Source organism: Archocentrus centrarchus, chromosome 5 (genome assembly GCF_007364275.1).
Source record: "Archocentrus centrarchus isolate MPI-CPG fArcCen1 chromosome 5, fArcCen1, whole genome shotgun sequence".
NCBI lineage: Eukaryota > Metazoa > Chordata > Actinopteri > Cichliformes > Cichlidae > Archocentrus > Archocentrus centrarchus.
In genome coordinates this window covers 10767518-10785865 of record NC_044350.1, presented here as the reverse complement: position 1 = coordinate 10785865, position 18348 = coordinate 10767518, and the positions used below count along the sequence as shown (strand labels likewise).

Genomic DNA, 18348 nt, shown 5'->3' with positions numbered 1-18348 from the left:
TTCCTAACCTAATCTATGTCAGTTGCTCCTTGGGAAGTGAGAGCTTTCCTAACCTAATCTATGTCAGTTGCTCCTTGGGAAGTGAGAGCTTTCCTAACCTAATCTATGTCAGTTGCGTTCATCCTTTGGCTGGATCATTCTGTCACACTTTTGGAGCTCACACACAGGTGTGGATCACAATGGTTAGAGTTGCAAACAAAAGTTTATTTACAGTCTCTTTCTAGCAGCGATTGCCTATAACAAGTGAATAACAAGTGAATAATCCAATCTGGTCTCTCTCAAGCTCTTACTGAAACAATCAGTTTCCACAGCTTTCTCCCACAGGTGTTGGCATCTAGGCAAAGCAAGATGGAGGTGAGTAACACACGCTTAAGGTAAGTAAACACGGGCTAAAGCTAAATAAGTCAGTTTGCAATACCACATGCATGAAAACGATCTAGCAATAGCCAAGAGTCTATTTCACTCTTTTATGGCCAGGACGAAATCAGTTCAAGAACTCCCAGGTGGAGAATCAGGCACACAGCCCAGGTGCAACGAGTGGGCGGAGATCCCAGGAAAACTTCCGCCTCTGGAAAGCACACACAAACACACACATTCACACTGACACATATACACAAATAGTGGAAAGAGAGAGAGAGGGGGGGGGGGGGGTGTAAAAGCTGAGCAAGTCTGCAAAATCTAAAAACCATGTCAAATGAAGTAACATGACTGAGAGTATTTGAGGAACAAGTGAGTTGCTAATATGTTAAAATATCCTAAAATCATAATAGTAAAATAAATTAAATAGCTCAACATACACACACTGCTCAAAAAAATAAAGGGAACACTCAAATAACACATCCTAGAGCTGAATGAATGAAATATTCTCATTGAATACTTTATTCTGTACAAAGCTGAATGTGCTGACAACAAAATCACACAAAAATCATCAATGGAAATCAAATTTATTAACCAATGGAGGCCTGGATTTGGAGTCACACACAAAATTAAAGTGGAAAAACACACTACAGGCTTATCCAACTTTGATGTAATGTCCTTAAAACAAGTCAAAATGAGGCTCAGTATTGTGTGTGGCCTCCATATGCCTGTATGACCTCTACAATGCCTGGGCATGCTCCTGATGAGGTGGCGGATGGTCTCCTGAGGGATCTCCTCCCAGACCTGGACTAAAGCATCCGCCAACTCCTGGACAGTCTGTGGTGCAACGTCACGTTGGTGGATGGAGCGAGACATGATGTCCCAGGCGTGCTTAATCGGATTCAATTCTGGGGAACGGGCGGGCCAGTCCATAGCTTCAATGGCTTCATCTTGCAGGAACTGCTGACACACTCCAGCCACATGAGGTCTAGCGTTGTCCTGCATTAGGAGGAACCCAGGGCCAACCGCACCAGCGTATGGTCTCACAAGGAGTCTGAGGATCTCATCTCGGTATCTAATGGCAGTCATGCTACCTCTGGCGAGCACATGGAGGGCTGTGCAGCCCTCCAAAGAAATGCCACCCCACACCATTACTGACCCACTGCCAAACCGGTCACGCTGAAGGATGTTGCAGGCAGCAGCTCACTCTCCACGGCATCTCCAGACTCTGTCACGTCTGTCACATGTGCTCAGTGTGAACCTGCTTTCATCTGTGAAGTGCACAGGGTGCCAGTGGTGAATTTGCCAATTCTGGTGTTCTCTGGCAAATGCCAAGCGTCCTGCACGGTGTTGGGCTGTGAGCACAACCCCCATCTGTGGACGTCGAGCCCTCATACCATCCTCATGGAGTCGGTTTCTAACTGCTTGTGCAGACACATAAATCATTCACTGTTAACAAAAAAAGAGAGCAAGCGAATCCCTCTTATGTAGCACATACCTGTGTAATTGTCACGGTCCGGGATCCTGTGGACCCTGTGTTTTGTTTTTGCTTGATTTTTGTCTGTTCTGTTTTGGGTTTGGTTGTGGGGTTTGGTTATGTTTTGTTTTCTAGTTCCTTGTGTTTCTCTGTCAGGTCTGCGTCTTTGTTCCCCCCATCTGGCTTCCTGTTTTATTTTGATAGTAGTCCGGTCCCTGTCTGTCGTATTTGATTTTGCTTCCCCTTGTGTCTTCAGCGTCATTGTGTTCAGCTGTGCCCCCTGCTGTTTTCACTTCCCTCATTATCCCCTGGTGTATTTAAGTCCTGTGTTTCTTCTGCTTGTTGTTGCGTCGTTGATTTTGTTTTGGTGGAGTGTTCTGTTTCCATGCCTTGTCTTGGTTTTTGGATTTTGCTCTTGGTCTGGCTCCCAAGTGAATTTTTTTTTTTTTATTAAATACCTTTAAGTTGCGCCTGTTTTGGAGTCCTGCATTTGGGTCCATCCTTGCCTGTCTCACCGCCCACATGACAGTAATCCTATAACTTTCAGATACAGCAAAGCATAGAGTAAAACAGAAAAGGTACCTTGTGTTCATGACCAGAGGGGGCTTATGTGTGTCCAGCTTAATTAAAAGTTTGAGTTTTCATTATTCTTGGTTTTCCAGTTTTATTTTGCAAGTATTTCTTATCTTTTGTTTCCACTTCCTGTCTTTTTGTGCCTTTAAAATAGTCTGCCCTCCCTAATTGTTTCCACTGCACCTCATTATTTCTGTGTCTGTGCTGAGTCTTGTCATTTGACTGACCTCCTTATTGCTGCCAGAGTTTTGATCAGCTATGTTTTTTACCAGGACTTTCTGTTGGTCCCTTTTGTTGTCTTTTGATCTTCTTTCCTATGTGAGTGTTTTTTAATTATTATTTTAACATCAACCAGTCTGCTTTTTTGTTTCATTGTTTTTTGTCTTTCTCTGTGCTTGTTTTTAATTTTTGAACTCAATCCTTGTACTTGATAGTATACCCAGAGCCTGAAAGGTGTTGTAATAAATCAAGTAGCCATACTTACTGAGATGATGGCAGCCAGAGTCTCTATAGCTCCTGTGCTGAGTGTGATGTAGGGGCGTATGTTCTCGGCAAAGCCTGCTTCCCGAAGAATCCCATTAGTATAGTACCAGATCTATGAGCAATTAAAAAGTACCATTGGTCTTTGCTTTGCACTAACATCATACACTTTTATATACATCATTACACAAAACTCAGCAATTCTGTTTGTTTTAGAACTTAAACTCATTTAAATATCACCAAATGTAGCATATATATTCTCATCACATTTAGAATGAATCAAAGATTAAAGAAAAAATCATATGATAGTATGTTTCAGATTTGGACTAGATTACTCAGTGGTATCCTGTGATGTTCACACACAACAAGACTAACACCTCCATTAATGTTGTTAAATACACAGAAGAGACATGAAAACACTTGAAAGCGATTACATCAGGCTGTGAACAAAAACAGTCAGAATATGCGATCCACAGTTTAAACTGCCAGTGCTTTTGCATTGCCATAATTTTGCTCTGCACTCTCTTGCTGGCACTACACTTTCCAGTGCTCCTTTTGATTTTAAAAAAAGCAAAGAGAATATAAACAATATAAAACGTTTAGAAAACTGTCAGAAATGACGAGCTTTGACAAGGTGAAAGAATGACATTGTGAAAAGGGTTGCAGGAGTACTGTTGTCACCACAGCACTTAAGAGCTTCATACACAGCGTCTGTTAATAGCTAAATGTGATGTTCACTGTGAAGTTGAGTAGTCAGTAACATTTGAAGCATACTACTCCAGTTACCATTCATGAAAAGCTGCTGAGATATCAACAAATTAATTCTTGGAAATTTCATACTTATGATAATTCAGATAAACTAAATTTATTGCTCATTACTCAAATGTTGGTGAAGTTATGAAACACAGAGTTGATCGTGACAAATATTGACCTAAATAATTTTGACATCTTTTTTTCTGATATTCCTCCTACCCTACCATTTTTATTGGATCCTGTTTATATGTGGAAAATTTAAACTGTATTTTGGATCTCATAGTTCTTTTCCACACGGACCTTTTAAAGGGGAGTCTAACACAGCAACTTTTTAAATTTTTTCTCCCAATTATTGCTGTTGAAGTCTGAAGTGAATTTTAAAATAAACCTCTCTCAGTCTGCTGCAATTAGCAGCAGCTTTTTCTCCAGGTGAAGGACTATTCCTGGCATTTATGAATCCAAGTCAGAGACATACGAGTCATTGTCACCCAAATGCAATGCAGCACAGCAGGTGGAGGATGGTTAAGCATCTTATCCTGCCAACAAAGTGCACAAAACGTAATGAGTCACAGCGACTTCTCCACGCACACACTGGTTCTCATGCACAGTGCTGTACATAAACCCAGTCACTTTAACTAAAAGAAAAAAAATAATCGTCTGCACAAGTATTTCTTATTTTGTTACCATCTTTACACTTCAACCTCCTCTCTAAAATTTTGTAACAAAATGCAGCTCAACAAACATGTAATTATGCAGGGGATGATTTTAAAACTTAATTAAAAAAGAAAAAAGACTTCATTTTAAAAAGTGATGAAACATATAAGACTCACACATGTGAATGCACAGGCACAGACCTCAGTGGGGAAAAGTGTTGGTACACACATAATGGTTTAGTAACAACCACATAAAATCACCAAATTTTACTGGCATGCTTTTCATCCAGTTGTCCCCTTGCGGGCTAGGAGGGTAGGGCAAATCAATACGAAGTTGTTGTGATTGATTGCATTTTATTCTATCTTGATGGTGGTAGTCTTTTCCAGGATGACACTGACCCATTTTCAGACTGATGTGTTAAACAGAACTTTCTCCAGAGTCATCAGAACCTCGAGTGATTTTAAAGAAAGGTGTTCCATCCCTCAAGTAGAAATCACAAGACCTTTTTTTTTAATGCGGCACATGGTGGTCCCACACCTTACTACGATATTTTATGCTGGTTTTTTCCTTTAATTTGTCACCAGTGAATGCTGCATTACAGCATATTCCCAGTTGCAAGAATAGAGCAGAATAACAATTTTTCCTGTTGGGGAGTTTCTTCAGCAGAAGAGGTAACACTTATCATCGCCCTGCCTGAGGAAGGACCAAGGCTCCAAACTTATTAACAAGTTCTAGGTGTAACTCTCAGAGTGACCTAGCATCTTTAAGAGATATACTAAATGCTTGCACTGAGAATGGTGTTGGGGGGGAGGCATGTTTATAATGAAATATTCACACAGAGCTTGCACTATTGATTTGTTGCCTCCCAATCTATTTAAATGAATAACAAATGAACTACAAATGCAGTAAAAATACACTGTAAAATAGCATAAAGGGACTGAATTCCAATGAAAATCTGACAAACCCAAAGTAAATGAAAAATCTTACAGCATTGAGGCCACAGAGCTGATAGCAGGCCATGGTGATGATGACAGTTATGAGCTGCCAGCGAACAGCTGGGCTTTTCAGCAGCTGTAACACAGAGACGGTTTGCAGTTTGTCCTGAGCTCGAGCCTCCATGTGGACCTCTTCCAGCTCCTGGGACACATCCTTCTTTCCCAAAAACCTCTGAAAGGCTTACACACAAGCATTCACACACACAAGCACAGCAGCGTTAAAAATATTGACAGTGCCGTAACCCTCAATAACAACCATCACGCTGAGATCAAAGAACACAATGATTTGTTCCACGAACATTTCACCATAAATGGAGCAGTCTGTCAAAAATGAAGCTTCAAAAATGCAAAAATGTTTTCTGAAGGTTTATCAAGGGTACTTACAAGTAGAGTCAACTGAGTCCAATACTTTTGCTATTAACAGGCTGCATTCCAACCTGCAATTATCTCCAGCCTTTTGGCTCTTTGTACCATCATAAAGTGAGCAGGTAAAAGTGTGAGTGTGTTATGCTGCTTAACACAGCACCCATAAATATTAAAAGCTTCTTCAGTCCAGTACATTTAAAGCTCAATTTTTTTTTACAATTAGTCTCTAAAGCTCAGCAATAATGAACATCATGTTAAAGTTGGCAATAACCCTAAAATATCCACTGCAGACTTTTGAAAAAGTAAGCACATAACAAATGTAAAAATCCCATTCATTCTTCCCATAGACAATGATAGTTGTGACACATTTCTGTGGCTTCAGTCAATTTAAAATCCTTCTGGTTGAGTCATCAGTCAAAGGACAACTGCATATGTTACAAAACACGTGGCAACACAGGTTTGCATAAACTCCTGAAGGGTGAAGGTGATAAGTGCCAAAGTGAATTTTGGTGAGAATCATCCGATCTCCAAGCTTTTGCCACTGAACTCTACAGCTTACATCAGCTCACTTGTAAAAATGTGTCCTTCTTTGCCATTAAATCATACAGCTGTGGTGACTTTCAGCGCCTCTGACTGGCGTCTTCATAATAATGGTGGTCAGGTCTCATGGGTATTGCAGTAATTAGATTTGGAAGCTAAAATAATTAAACTGGCTGCTACACCACAAACCTATGGAGCTGTTACATTATAGGAAAGAGTCCCATGTTAGGTTTTTTTCTTTTTTTTTAAATGACTGGGTCCCCATTATGTTTATGTTGTGGTGGGGGAATAAATAAATAAATATATATATATATATTATATATATATATATATATATATATATATATATATATATATATATATATATATATATATATATATATTATATATATATATATATATAAATAAATAAAATTTTATATTCTACATTAGGATATGGGCATGCAGCGTGGACACTGACCACACAGTGGAGAGGGAGTCAGGCAGGGCTGGGCCATGGAGAAGCACAGAAGCACAGGTATGCACTTTATGCTCACCAGTTGTCCTCAAAATTGTAATATTACTGAAGAGTACTTCTGAACCCCATTTTCTACATTAAGCTATAGCATAATATAGCTCCTTAACTGTGTGCCCACACAAGACTCACCTATCTTAGACAGCAAACACTAAACACAAAAGGGTTCCCAGCAGCTGCATGGACCCCAAAAATATAAAAACCATTAACTGCAATAATATTTAATTGATTCGAATAAAAAAAAAAAATTCAGAAAGGGAGAGAAAAGAACCAACAAGCTGAAATGACCAGTGTTAACGTCCCTTATGAGATCTTAGTTCCATGTAATTATAATCTAGATTGCCATATGTAAATGAGTATTTAAACACCTCTCACTGTTGACCCACAGTCTGACTTGATATCGATATCTGTGGGAGTAAGGCGAGATGCTGAGCATCACTGTCCCCATGCATTAGTGAGAACTGCGGTGCTGCACTCTGTGTCACTGTTGTGACCAAAGACTCACAGTGCCACAGGGTGGAGGGATGTGGTGCAACAAAGAAGCTTTAAAGAACCACGGTGGGCATGCCAGTTCCAAAATGTGAAAAGCATTTACAGTAACAGCAGTCTGAAGGGGACTGAAGGCTGTGTTAAGGTACAGATGCCAGAATTTAAAGGATGAAGCTGCTGTATTCTGTTTCTTCGAGACCCACAAAATGCCTAAAACAAGCAATGCTTAGCTCACCTCTCCAGCTTTTGACTCTATAGTTTCCTCATGCAGTCACTGTTGACATCAATCCCATTTTAATTACTGCTTGAAGTGGTTTAAGTTTTTTTTGTTTTGTTTTTTTTAAGTGTATGTTGCACCTTTAAAAGCCAAACAAGGACAACTGGCTATACATTATATATGACTAGAAACTCTACATGCAGACCCCTCCCTCTCTCTGTGTGGAGTTTGCATGTTCTCCCCGTGTCTGCGTGGGTTTTCTCCGGGTACTCCGGCTTCCTCCCACAGTCCAAAGACATGCACTTACTGGGGTTAGGTTAATTGGAAACTCTAAATTGCCCATAGGTGTGAATGAGAGCGTGAATGTGAGCGTGGATCTTGTCTGTCTCTCTGTGTTAGCCCTGCGACAGTCTGGCGACCTGTTCAGGGTGTACCCTGCCTCTCGCCCTATGTCAGCTAGGACAGGCTCCAGCCCCCCCGCGACCCTGAACAGGAGAAGCAAAAATGAATGGATGGAGCTCTACATGCATTGCATTGGTAGCAATCAATTTTACTTAAATGTAGCCATGTTTTCATGTATCATCCTCAAACAGTAATCAACATAACACAATAATAATGAATATATATCAAACAGAAGTAAATAATTTGTTAGGGACTAGTCTAAGATGAGGATTAGCAGCTGCATTGTGTGTTAAATTAAACTATGGTGCCCATGAATGGCACTAGTAGAGAAAAAGAGAATGCAGGATGTCCTTATCCAACATTCATCTCTTCACCGGTTAATTATTGCAAGTATATTAAAGTAAAACAGAATCATTTAAATGATCCAGAAATCACCATTTTAAATTTCTAGCATAGTGCTCTTCTTATGAACATAAAGTTGGTTTCCTGACTTATAAAATTCATTTTTTGTCTTTTGTGTAATTTAAAAGTGACACATACACGTTTCTTTGGCTCCAATTTGTTGGAAAGACTCAAGGTAGGAATTTATTACATAAAGGATGCAGTGACAAAGCAAACAAAGCTAAATAAAAGGTATTCCATCATGAGGCATAAAAGCCTCTCCTTGAATTTTCAGACAAAGTTTGAACATGATACACTAGAATAGAACATGATAGAACTAGAATGTGTTTTTAAAGAAGCAAGTTACAGTAATTTATTAGCATTATTATCATTAATATTTGTTAAAATCCTTATTGCTGCATAATGAATCGAGTTATTCCAGTTAACTGTATTTTTAGCATTAATTTCACCATCAGCAGCACCATCATCATACATGCTGTTGTATTTAATGCCCTCTGAGGCCTTGATGCACAACATGTTCAAAAGAATCAAAGACCTTTTTCAGTTTTACAAAGAACACAAGCCACCAAACCTTCAGAGATTACCAGTCTATAATGCATGGACACAAACATGAAAAAGCTCAAAGCACCCAGGAGACCAAATGCATTAAATTTTGGTTTGAAATCACATCTTTCTTTAGACTTCATTAACACATGCAGTTTGAGCGTACGTATGCCTTTAATCCACACTGCTCCTTTTCATGTCACAAAATTTATATAATCTTTTTTTTTTTTTCCAGTTTGAAATATTTATAATAGCTAAGTAATCTTTTTACAATTTTGCAAATTAGAAGCACCTCTAAGCTTTACTATCACCAGTGTATAATTACAGGTAAGCTGCAACAAAAAATTAGTTGAAAAAGGTTGTGGCTGTTGAAAATAAATTATTGAGTGAATAAGGGATGAGGAGAAATGTAACACAACTGCGCAAAGTTTGCTACAATAAATTAATAAATATTTTTCGCATGTTTAATAAAAAGGTGGGCTGGGGTCTAAGGGAAAATGCACACTGAGGGTACATACCGATATTGGCTAAAACGCCCTTAGCAGCTGATTCATTACATCAACTCAGAGACAGCTGGACTTTTATTGTATGTCGTTGTGTTGTTCTCTGTCCGACATTTACTGCCTGTCTCAGCCATGCAATCTGAATTTCAAAAAAATAAAAGGTGATTTGATAACACGTTTTAACACTCAGTCCTGATTTCAGTGATAAGTAGCTGCAAATTAAAGGTTTGCAGTTTCAAGAGCAACTTTTTTCATTTCCTCATTTCTTTCCTTTTTCCAGGTCAGAAAGATGAAGATGTCCCTCTCTATCTCTCTGGCAGCAGCAGCTCACTTTGACTGAAAAGCACTGAACCAGTGCATTTTAAACAGAACTAAAGTCAGGAGGTATAAATGTCTTGTACAATCAAAGATTTGTGAGGTACACTGTCTTGTCAAATCACTGAATTCAGGTTTTCCAGTCACTTTCGTGGTCTCAGGTTTATAAAAATCATTCCAGACTACTTCTACAAACATGTGCTAAAGAATGGGTCGCTCTCAGGAGCTCAGTGAGGTCCAGCGTGGTACCATGATAGAATGACACCATTGCAACAAATCCAGTCATGAAATTTCCCCACTAATAAATATTCCACTCTCAACTGTTAGTGGGATTATAATAAAGTGGAAGTGATTTAGAATGACAACAACTCAGCCTTGAAGCGGTAGACCACTTAAAACCACAGAGCGTGGTCAGCAGATGCTGCTGAGGCACATAGTAAAAAGAGGACCTCCAAACTTCATTCAGATTAGCTAGAGCAGTGGAGACGTGTGATATCGTGAACTCTTAATGCTTTACGATATTTTGGACAATTTCATGTTCCCAACTTTGTGGGAACAGTTTGGGGATGATCCCTTCCTGTTCAGCTGAGACCTGATCTGCTTACATCTTGTTGAATTTGAGTATTTTCCAACACAAATATCTGTACTTCTAGTGAAACAATGAATGTCTGCACTTTTGCCACGCCTGGTTCACAGACACTCATTTCTGGAAGTGTTTCTGAGCCCATGTGATGATTTCCATGACAGAGTCATGCCTGCTTTTAATACAGTGCTGCTTGAGAGCCTGAAGATGAGTCATCCATTACTGCTTTTCAGCCTTGTCCCTTGTGCACCTTTCTCCCGAGTCTTGTTGATATTGACATTATGTACTGTAGCTGATGAGATATTCAAAGTCTTCACAGTTTTATGTTGACTAACATTATGTTTGGTTCAGTTTTCCAAGGTCCAATCAAAACCCTCACCAGCATAAAAAGGTGAAGTGTACATAAAGCAAAACTTTCACCACTCACACAAAGAAAACTGTGCAGCTGTCCTTCATTCTGAAACTGAAACTGTTGTGAAAACAAACAAACAAACAAAAAAAACCCCACAAATCTCACCAATGGGAAAGTAATCACAAGCTGCTGTTTCAGTAAAGAACTCTATCAGGTCCCTTCAGATATACTGCAGTAGTCTGTGCTGTCGTACAATGACAGTCTTACCTCTTTAGACATTTTTTTCTAACTCCACAAGAGCATGTGTGTGGTAGTTATAAAGAGCAAAGGCTGGACTTTATAATCACAATGAGACGCCAAAGCCTCTTGTGTCAGACTGAATGCACTTTGCAGATGTGCTTAAGCGTCTTTTACGGGATACCTTTTTCCGCTCCCGCTTCATCCCTCCTCTCCATCAGCAGGTAGCGAGGACTCTCAGGAAGGAAGGGCAGCACACACAGCTGCAGCACCGCCGGCAATGCGAGGAAGGAAAACAGGTAAATCCAGGTGGACTCCTGCAGTCAAAACATCAACAAAAGAACTGGCTCAAAGCTTCAGACATGGAACAGCTACACCATATTACACAGAGATGCTGCACAAAACAGATGTATAATCACAGCTGATACATAATACTCCACTGAATTGGCGGATGGATTTAGTTCTTTTAACTGCTGCAAGATGATGTGGTTAGTATTTAAATTAGGTAAATATAACATCCTTAGTTACTGTGCTGGGAAATATTGAATAGGCTCACTCGAGAATGTGATGGTTTAGTAAAGTAATGCATTTCTTCTTGCATATATTTACTTAAAGCAGAAGGGGGAATCTTTATATGGGTTGAAGGCCATCTGCTGCTTTAATTAAATGTGAAGAGCATATCAAATGTCAAGTGATGGAAATGAATATTGTAAAGTTTCTAGAACCCCATTTGGAAAAAGAAAAAAGCTGCCAGATTGAATAAAACCAGAATGCAAGCATTTAACTGTGTATGTGATTGTAAAGCAGTATATTTGACATATGAAAATGACTCTTGAAAATATGTGCTCAATTTTAATTTGATGGCAGTCACAGATTACAAAAAAAACAAAAAACTTGACAGATACCTGTTACCATGGTGTTGCATCACCTCTTAACAACAGGCTGCAAGTGCGTGTGAACTGAAGGGGAAAATTGCTGCAGTTATGAAAACAAATGGAAGTTCTCAGATGTTGTTTCATGATCCACTATTGTCATTGGGTCACAGGCGTGGACTGTGCACTTACTACTGCACCTTGCTACAGTTCCATACTGTTGTAATGCATGCACAGCGTGGTTTGGTATTGTATTGCTAAAATAAGCAAGGCTTTTCCTAAAAGAAGACATTGTCTGAGTGGTGCCTGCTGTTCGCGGATATGCAGGTAACCCATGCAATGTGCACTTAACAACTTCGAAGCTTGATTCATCAGAACACAGACAGTTTTGCTCTTCATCTCAGTCCATCTTACATAGGCTTGTTTTTGTCAATTTTTTATTTTGCACAATACTTTTATGCATCTGGCTATTAACAACGTTCAGTGTCCCTGAGGCCATAAAGTCATATACAGTGGGTACGAAAAGTATTCAGACCCCTTTAAATTTTTCACTCTTTGTTTCATTGCAGCCATTTGATAAAATCAAAAAACAGTTCATTTTATTTCTCATTAATGTACCCTCAGCACCCCATATTGACAGAAAAAAATCAGAAATGTAGAAATTTTTTGCAAATTTATTTAAAAAGAAAAACTGAAATATCACATGGTCATAAGTATTCAAATTCTTTGCAACTTTATACTGAAGATTTCTATTCTTAAATTGTTGAACCAGTTGTTCACATAGAGGTGAACTCCTCCCTAACTTTACTTCTAAAAGACTAATCTTCTCAGCAAGGCTTTTTTCACATCCAGTCATGTTTCTAATTGACCTAATTAGGTGTGAGTTGTTCCAACAAGCATGCCATTTGGCTCTTATTAACATAAAAAAAATACAGCATGAGAGAAAATGAACAAGGTCTTTTTAGCTGCTTGTGCTGCTTGTGTTTCAAAACATACTTTTATTAAAAAATACCCTTGAAAATAGAACCGTGTGCCGTCACCCCCCATGGACTGATAAAAAAAATAGAGCACGTGAAAAGGACGAAAGAAGTCACTCATCTGTCATCACATTTAACTATTAGTGGCTCATACATGCATGGTTCTTACACACCTCAAAGATAAAAGGATGTACAGTCTCATCTCTTTGTAAATCTATGCTTCATGATGTCACTTTAGCAAAGAGAAGGACAATAATTGGATAATAATAATCAGATGATAAGACTTGGAAAAAGGTGCCATTTGGACAGAAAGTCTCAGCTCTCAGTTTATGTGAAGTAAATCTCCAACATGCTGATGCTAATATTGCTGAGGGGGTGGTAGTTTTTGTTTTGGTCATCGTCACAACCTGAACAAGCTGTAAACACTGATTGCTGATTTCGATATGCTACTGCCACATTAAAAACTGACTGAGATCAAGATCTGCTGTTTATTGTTGGCTAAGAAATGATTAGCACATTTGTTTCTCTTCAGAGTTCTGAAAATAAACCATTAAAGTTGTGGGAGAAGCACTGATTATTTATGAGTTTGACTCTCAGCAACAACGTTTACATGGCATACGCAGTGATTAAATATACCAGCAATACAAAAATATTTGGTTGTGCAGCTTTAAATTTCAAATGAAGTCAGGCTGAGTGAGTGAATCACTTTGTTATCTTGGAGAACAGTTAGTTGTGTTTCCCAGTGAAACCCGTCAGAGATATTTCTTGGAACATTTAAAAGAATATGTGAGATGTATAGCTTTTTGTCTCTGGCTCTCTGATGCTGAACAGTGGATCATCTTATCCCAGCAGGAGGTGACAGTGGCTGACTAGATTAAAGCTCTATAGCCTGCTCTCACAGATAAAGAATCTGTGCTGCAGGCATTGATTTCTATGATCCACACTATAAACATCTCATGTTACCTCTGCGTAATCTTCTAGTTAGATGTAATAGAAGCTGCACTCACAAAGTGATTATTTCCATTCTAACAAGCACGTCAAGTGTGCATGAAAAAAAAAAGAAGAAAAAAAAAAGACTTACCGGTATTTAAATTCTGTGATGACCCCCAACTCCCTACTTGTTTCGTCTTTCATCTTATTTTGTAAAACATGCAAACCCCCCAGTCTTCTTCACCTATCTCTGAACATCTTCTAACATGATCTCCTTTGTCTAAACTGTGAGCCACTTCATGACAGTTCTTGATCTGAATTTATAACACTGGCAGCAAGCAGCATGTCACAATCAAACATCCACAGAGAATGCCCAATAATCAAGTAGGACATGCTTATTAAGGATATACACAGGAAACCATAGTCGGCTTGGCAATTGCAAGACAGCTGAAGAATGATAATTTGTGGGTTCACATCGAGGCCCTGGCCCATTAGTGTGTAACTTGTGAAGCACACGCTAAATTTTCTGCTTCACTGTCACACACCCAAATGCACACAAAGGTTTAGCTGTGCAGTTAACACAGTATAAACTAAATACATCCCTTTCAGTGCCTTGTTACAAGAACTATGTAGCCTTTCCTTTCAATTTGTTCTTGTGAGAAGTTGACTGCTGTACACTGTCATTCTGGGCTTGAACAAATGCAAAGCATGAGACATGCAGGTTTTTGGGATCTGGCAGGAATGAAATGGAGGAGATTGTGTATTTCATAAAGCACGGCTGTGGTTTCAAGAGGACTGCTATAACTGGGGGGGAGGGACTTCTGAAATACAGATAATGGAAATGTCAGGTGGACTATGTCTTTGATATAGCCAATTATAAATGCTAACATTATCTCTGTTTGGTTAGTCTTAATTAAATTAGCTGACCAGTACATTCCCCAGCTGAGAGATTAACTTGCTCTGCAACCATTTTTTCTAATCACATAATTGCAAATCTTTATTTCCACAGGCAGTGAGATTAAGTGCTACACTTATTCACTGTCAGTCTAGCACTGACAGAAGAAAAGTTGCAATCTCAGGATCTTTAGATAAATGTTATGTTTTCTAAAAACAGTAATTAAGTTGGGCTGGTGTTATTACCTTTAGATGGGTCACCTGCATAATCATCATTCTGGTGATGTAGAAAGAGCTTTCTAGTATGGGTTTAACAGTGTGAATGGGTGGACTTTGAGCCAAACTATGATCTTTTCCTAACCGTAATCAAGTTGTTTGAATGAAAGATAAACACTGAGTAAAAATGAAAATCAAATTTTAAAAAATAATCACACAGTAGACTCAAATCTCAGTTTCCTGGTGGAAAGGCTAATGTGTTTTTAAGTTTCCAGTTTCTATTGTGTTTGTTTCTAGTCTGAACAAATATTTATCTGGAGCTATCTTGTGTCTGTATAATAAGAGAAAGAGCACACCACCACTTCCATACTGAATTGTCACACAATGGGACCCTAGTTGGTAAAAATGTCACAGCACCAGGATCTCAGTCGCTGGAATACTTTGTCGATGGACATCTGCCAGGATCAGATGAAAAGCTGTTTGTGATGAGAGTCACCTTCTCTGTAAGCCTGTTTTCCTGTTGGTCTGTCAGAGGAACAAATTGACCATTGGCCCTTGCTGGTGTGTGCTGTTCTTAAAATATTAAAGCAGACTCCTACTACTTGGGGAAAATATAAGGTGTGAATGGAGCACCCTCACAGGGCTTAAACTATTACCACACATTATATTGTTTTCTACGATTTGACAGACAGATGATTCATGTCCTGCGATGATGTGGGTTCATAAATATGAACATGCTACTTACAAGTACACTGCTCAAAAAAATAAAGGGAACACTCAAATAACACATCCTAGATCTGAATGAATGAAATATTCTCATTGAATACTTTGTTCTGTACAAAGTTGAATGTGCTGACAACAAAAATCACACAAAAATCATCAATGGACATCAAATTTATTAACCAATGGAGGCCTGGATTTGGAGTCACACACAAAATTAAAGTGGAAAAACACACTACAGGCTGATCCAACTTTGATGTAATGTCCTTAAAACAAGTCAAAATGAGGCTCAGTATTGTGTGTGGCCTCCACGTGCCTGTATGACCTCCCTACAATGCCTGGGCATGCTCCTGATGAGGTGGCGGATGGTCTCCTGAGGGATCTCCTCCCAGACCTGCACTAAAGCATCCGCCAACTCCTGGACAGTCTGTGGTGCAACGTGACGTTGTTGGATGGAGCGAGACATGATGTTCCAGATGTGCTCAATCGGATTCAGGTCTGGAGAACGGGCGGGCCAGTCCATAGCTTCAATGGCTTCATCTTGCAGGAACTGCTGACACACTCCAGCCACATGAGGTCTAGCATTGTCCTGCTTTAGGAACCCAGGGCCAACCGCACCAGCGTATGGTCTCACAAGGGGTCTGAGGATCTGATCTCGGTACCTAATGGCAGTCATGCTACCTCTGGCGAGCACATGGAGGGCTGTGCGGCCCTTCAAAGAAATGCCACCCCACACTATTACTGACCCACTGCCAAACCGATCGCTCTCCACGGCGTCTCCAGACTCTGTCACGTCTGTCACATGTGCTCAGTGTGATCCTGCTTTCATCTGTGAAGAGCACAGGGCGCCAGTGGCGAATTTGCCAATCCTGGCGTTCTCTGGCAAATGCCAAGCGTCCTGCACGGAGTTGGGCTGTGAGCACAACCCCCATCTGTGGACGTCGGGCCCTCATACCATCCTCATGGAGTTGGTTTCTAACTGTTTGTGCAGACACATGCACATTTGTGGCCTGCTGGAGGTCATTTTGCAGGGCTCTGGCAGTACTCCTCCTCTTGTTCCTCCTTGCACAAAGGCGGAGGTAGCAGTCCTGCTGCTGGGTTGTTGCCCTCCTACGGCCACCAGTACATCTCCTGGTGTACTGGCCTGTCTCCTGGTAGTGCCTCCAGCCTCTGGACACTACATTGACAGACACAGCAAACCTTCTTGCCACAGCTCACATTGATGTGCCATCCTGGATGAGCTGCACTACCTGAGCCACTTGTGTGGGTTGTAGAGTCCATCTCATGCTACCACGAGTGTGAAAGCACCACCAACATTCAAAAGTGACCAAAACATCAGCCAGAAAGCATAGGTACTGAGAAGTGGTCTGTGGTCCCCACCTGCAGAACCACTCCTTTATTGAGTGTGTCTTGCTAATTGCCAATAATTTCTACCTGTTGTCTATTCCATTTGCACAACAGCATGTGAAATTGATTGTCAGTCAGTGTTTGATTTCACAGAAGTTTGATTTACTTGGAGTTATATTGTGTTGTTTAAGTGTTCCCTTTATTTTTTTGAGCAGTGTATATAAAAAACCAGATTAAAAATATAACCGAGTGACCCTGGGCTATGCCCACCACAGAGGGGTTCAATTTCAGATGTGGAGTCATGGTGCATTAACAACAAGTACATAAACATTAAGTTTATTTTTTCTTGTTATTAAATGAATGTATGTCAAGAATACTAATCGCACTGTTTACTGTGAACATACAGTACACAATGCATCCTAGTCATTTGGAAAAACTTATGACCTCCGTGCACAACATGAAATGCATAATGGCTGTATTCCTTATATATAATATTTCACAGTCCAGTGGAAAACTACAAAAACCCTTTAGAGGGAAAATAGCAGCCAGGTGTTGATAATCAAATGAACTTGATTAACTGCTCATCAGCAAGTGTGATTACCTCTCTAAAAGCAGAAGTTTTAGTAGTTTGCTGGTCTCAAGCATTCAGTGTGTTGTAACACAATTTCAAGGAGGAAAGAAGTGAACAGCAATCTTAAAGAAACAAATGTTGCTGCTCATCAGTCTGAGAATGGTTTCAAATGGTCTTATAACCTAACTATTTGAAGTCCATTATTCTACAGTGAGAAAAAAATATTCACAGCATTCAAGTCTGTCGCCAATCTTCCCAGAAGGGAATATACCAGCAAATTCACCCAAAGGTCAAACTGTGCAATGCTCAGGGGAATTGCAAAAAATCTCTAATGTGGCAGTATGGCTTAGCTTTGCAAAGTTGCATCTGAACAAATCACAAGACATTTGGAACAATTTCCTTTGGATAAAAGAGACAAAAGTGCAGATGTTAGGACATAATGCACTACATTTGGAGAAAATCAAACATGGCATATTATCATAAGCGTCTTATATCGACTGTCAAGCACGGTGGTAGAGGGGTGATGATTTGGGCTTGTTTTGCAGCCACAGGACCTGGGCACCTTGCAGTCACTAACCATGAAATCCTCTTTATATCAAAGTATTCTAGAGTCAAAAGTGAGGCCATTTGTCCGACAGCTAAAAGCTTAGCCAAAATTGGGTCATGCAACAGGACAATGACCCCAAGCACAAATCTACAACTGAATGGCTGAAGAAAAAAAAAAAAGAATCAAGGTGCAATGACCCAGTCAAGCCCAGACCTCAATGCAACTGAAATACTGTGGTGGGACTTAAAAGCGCTTTGCATAAATGAATGTCCACAAACTTCAATGAACTGAAGCAACGTTGTAAAGAAGAGTGGGTTGAAATTCCTCCACGACACAATAACTGACAAAGACCGATAAAGTAACACAGAAAATGATTACTTCAACTGCTGCTAATGGTGGTTGTACAGGCTATTTAATCATGGGGTGTACTTAGTTTTCCGCACACAGTTTCTGCGTTCTGGCTTAGTTTTTGTTAAATAAATAATATGATAAATAATATGCTATTTTCCCTCTTAAGGGTTT

At 39.7% G+C, this 18348-nt stretch overlaps 1 protein-coding gene across 1 annotated transcript in view; it reads right to left on the bottom strand.

The window, feature by feature from the left end:
* Window positions 1-18348, bottom strand: part of slc2a9l2 (solute carrier family 2 member 9, like 2) — a 102292-nt gene that overhangs the window by 57083 nt on the left and 26861 nt on the right. The window contains exons 6-8 of the mRNA XM_030728798.1: window positions 10937-11069; window positions 5282-5469; window positions 2892-3002 (exon numbers count right to left, since the gene is read on the bottom strand). Coding sequence (XP_030584658.1) covers window positions 2892-3002; window positions 5282-5469; window positions 10937-11069 — 432 coding nt within the window. The remainder of the gene's footprint in view (window positions 1-2891; window positions 3003-5281; window positions 5470-10936; window positions 11070-18348) is intronic.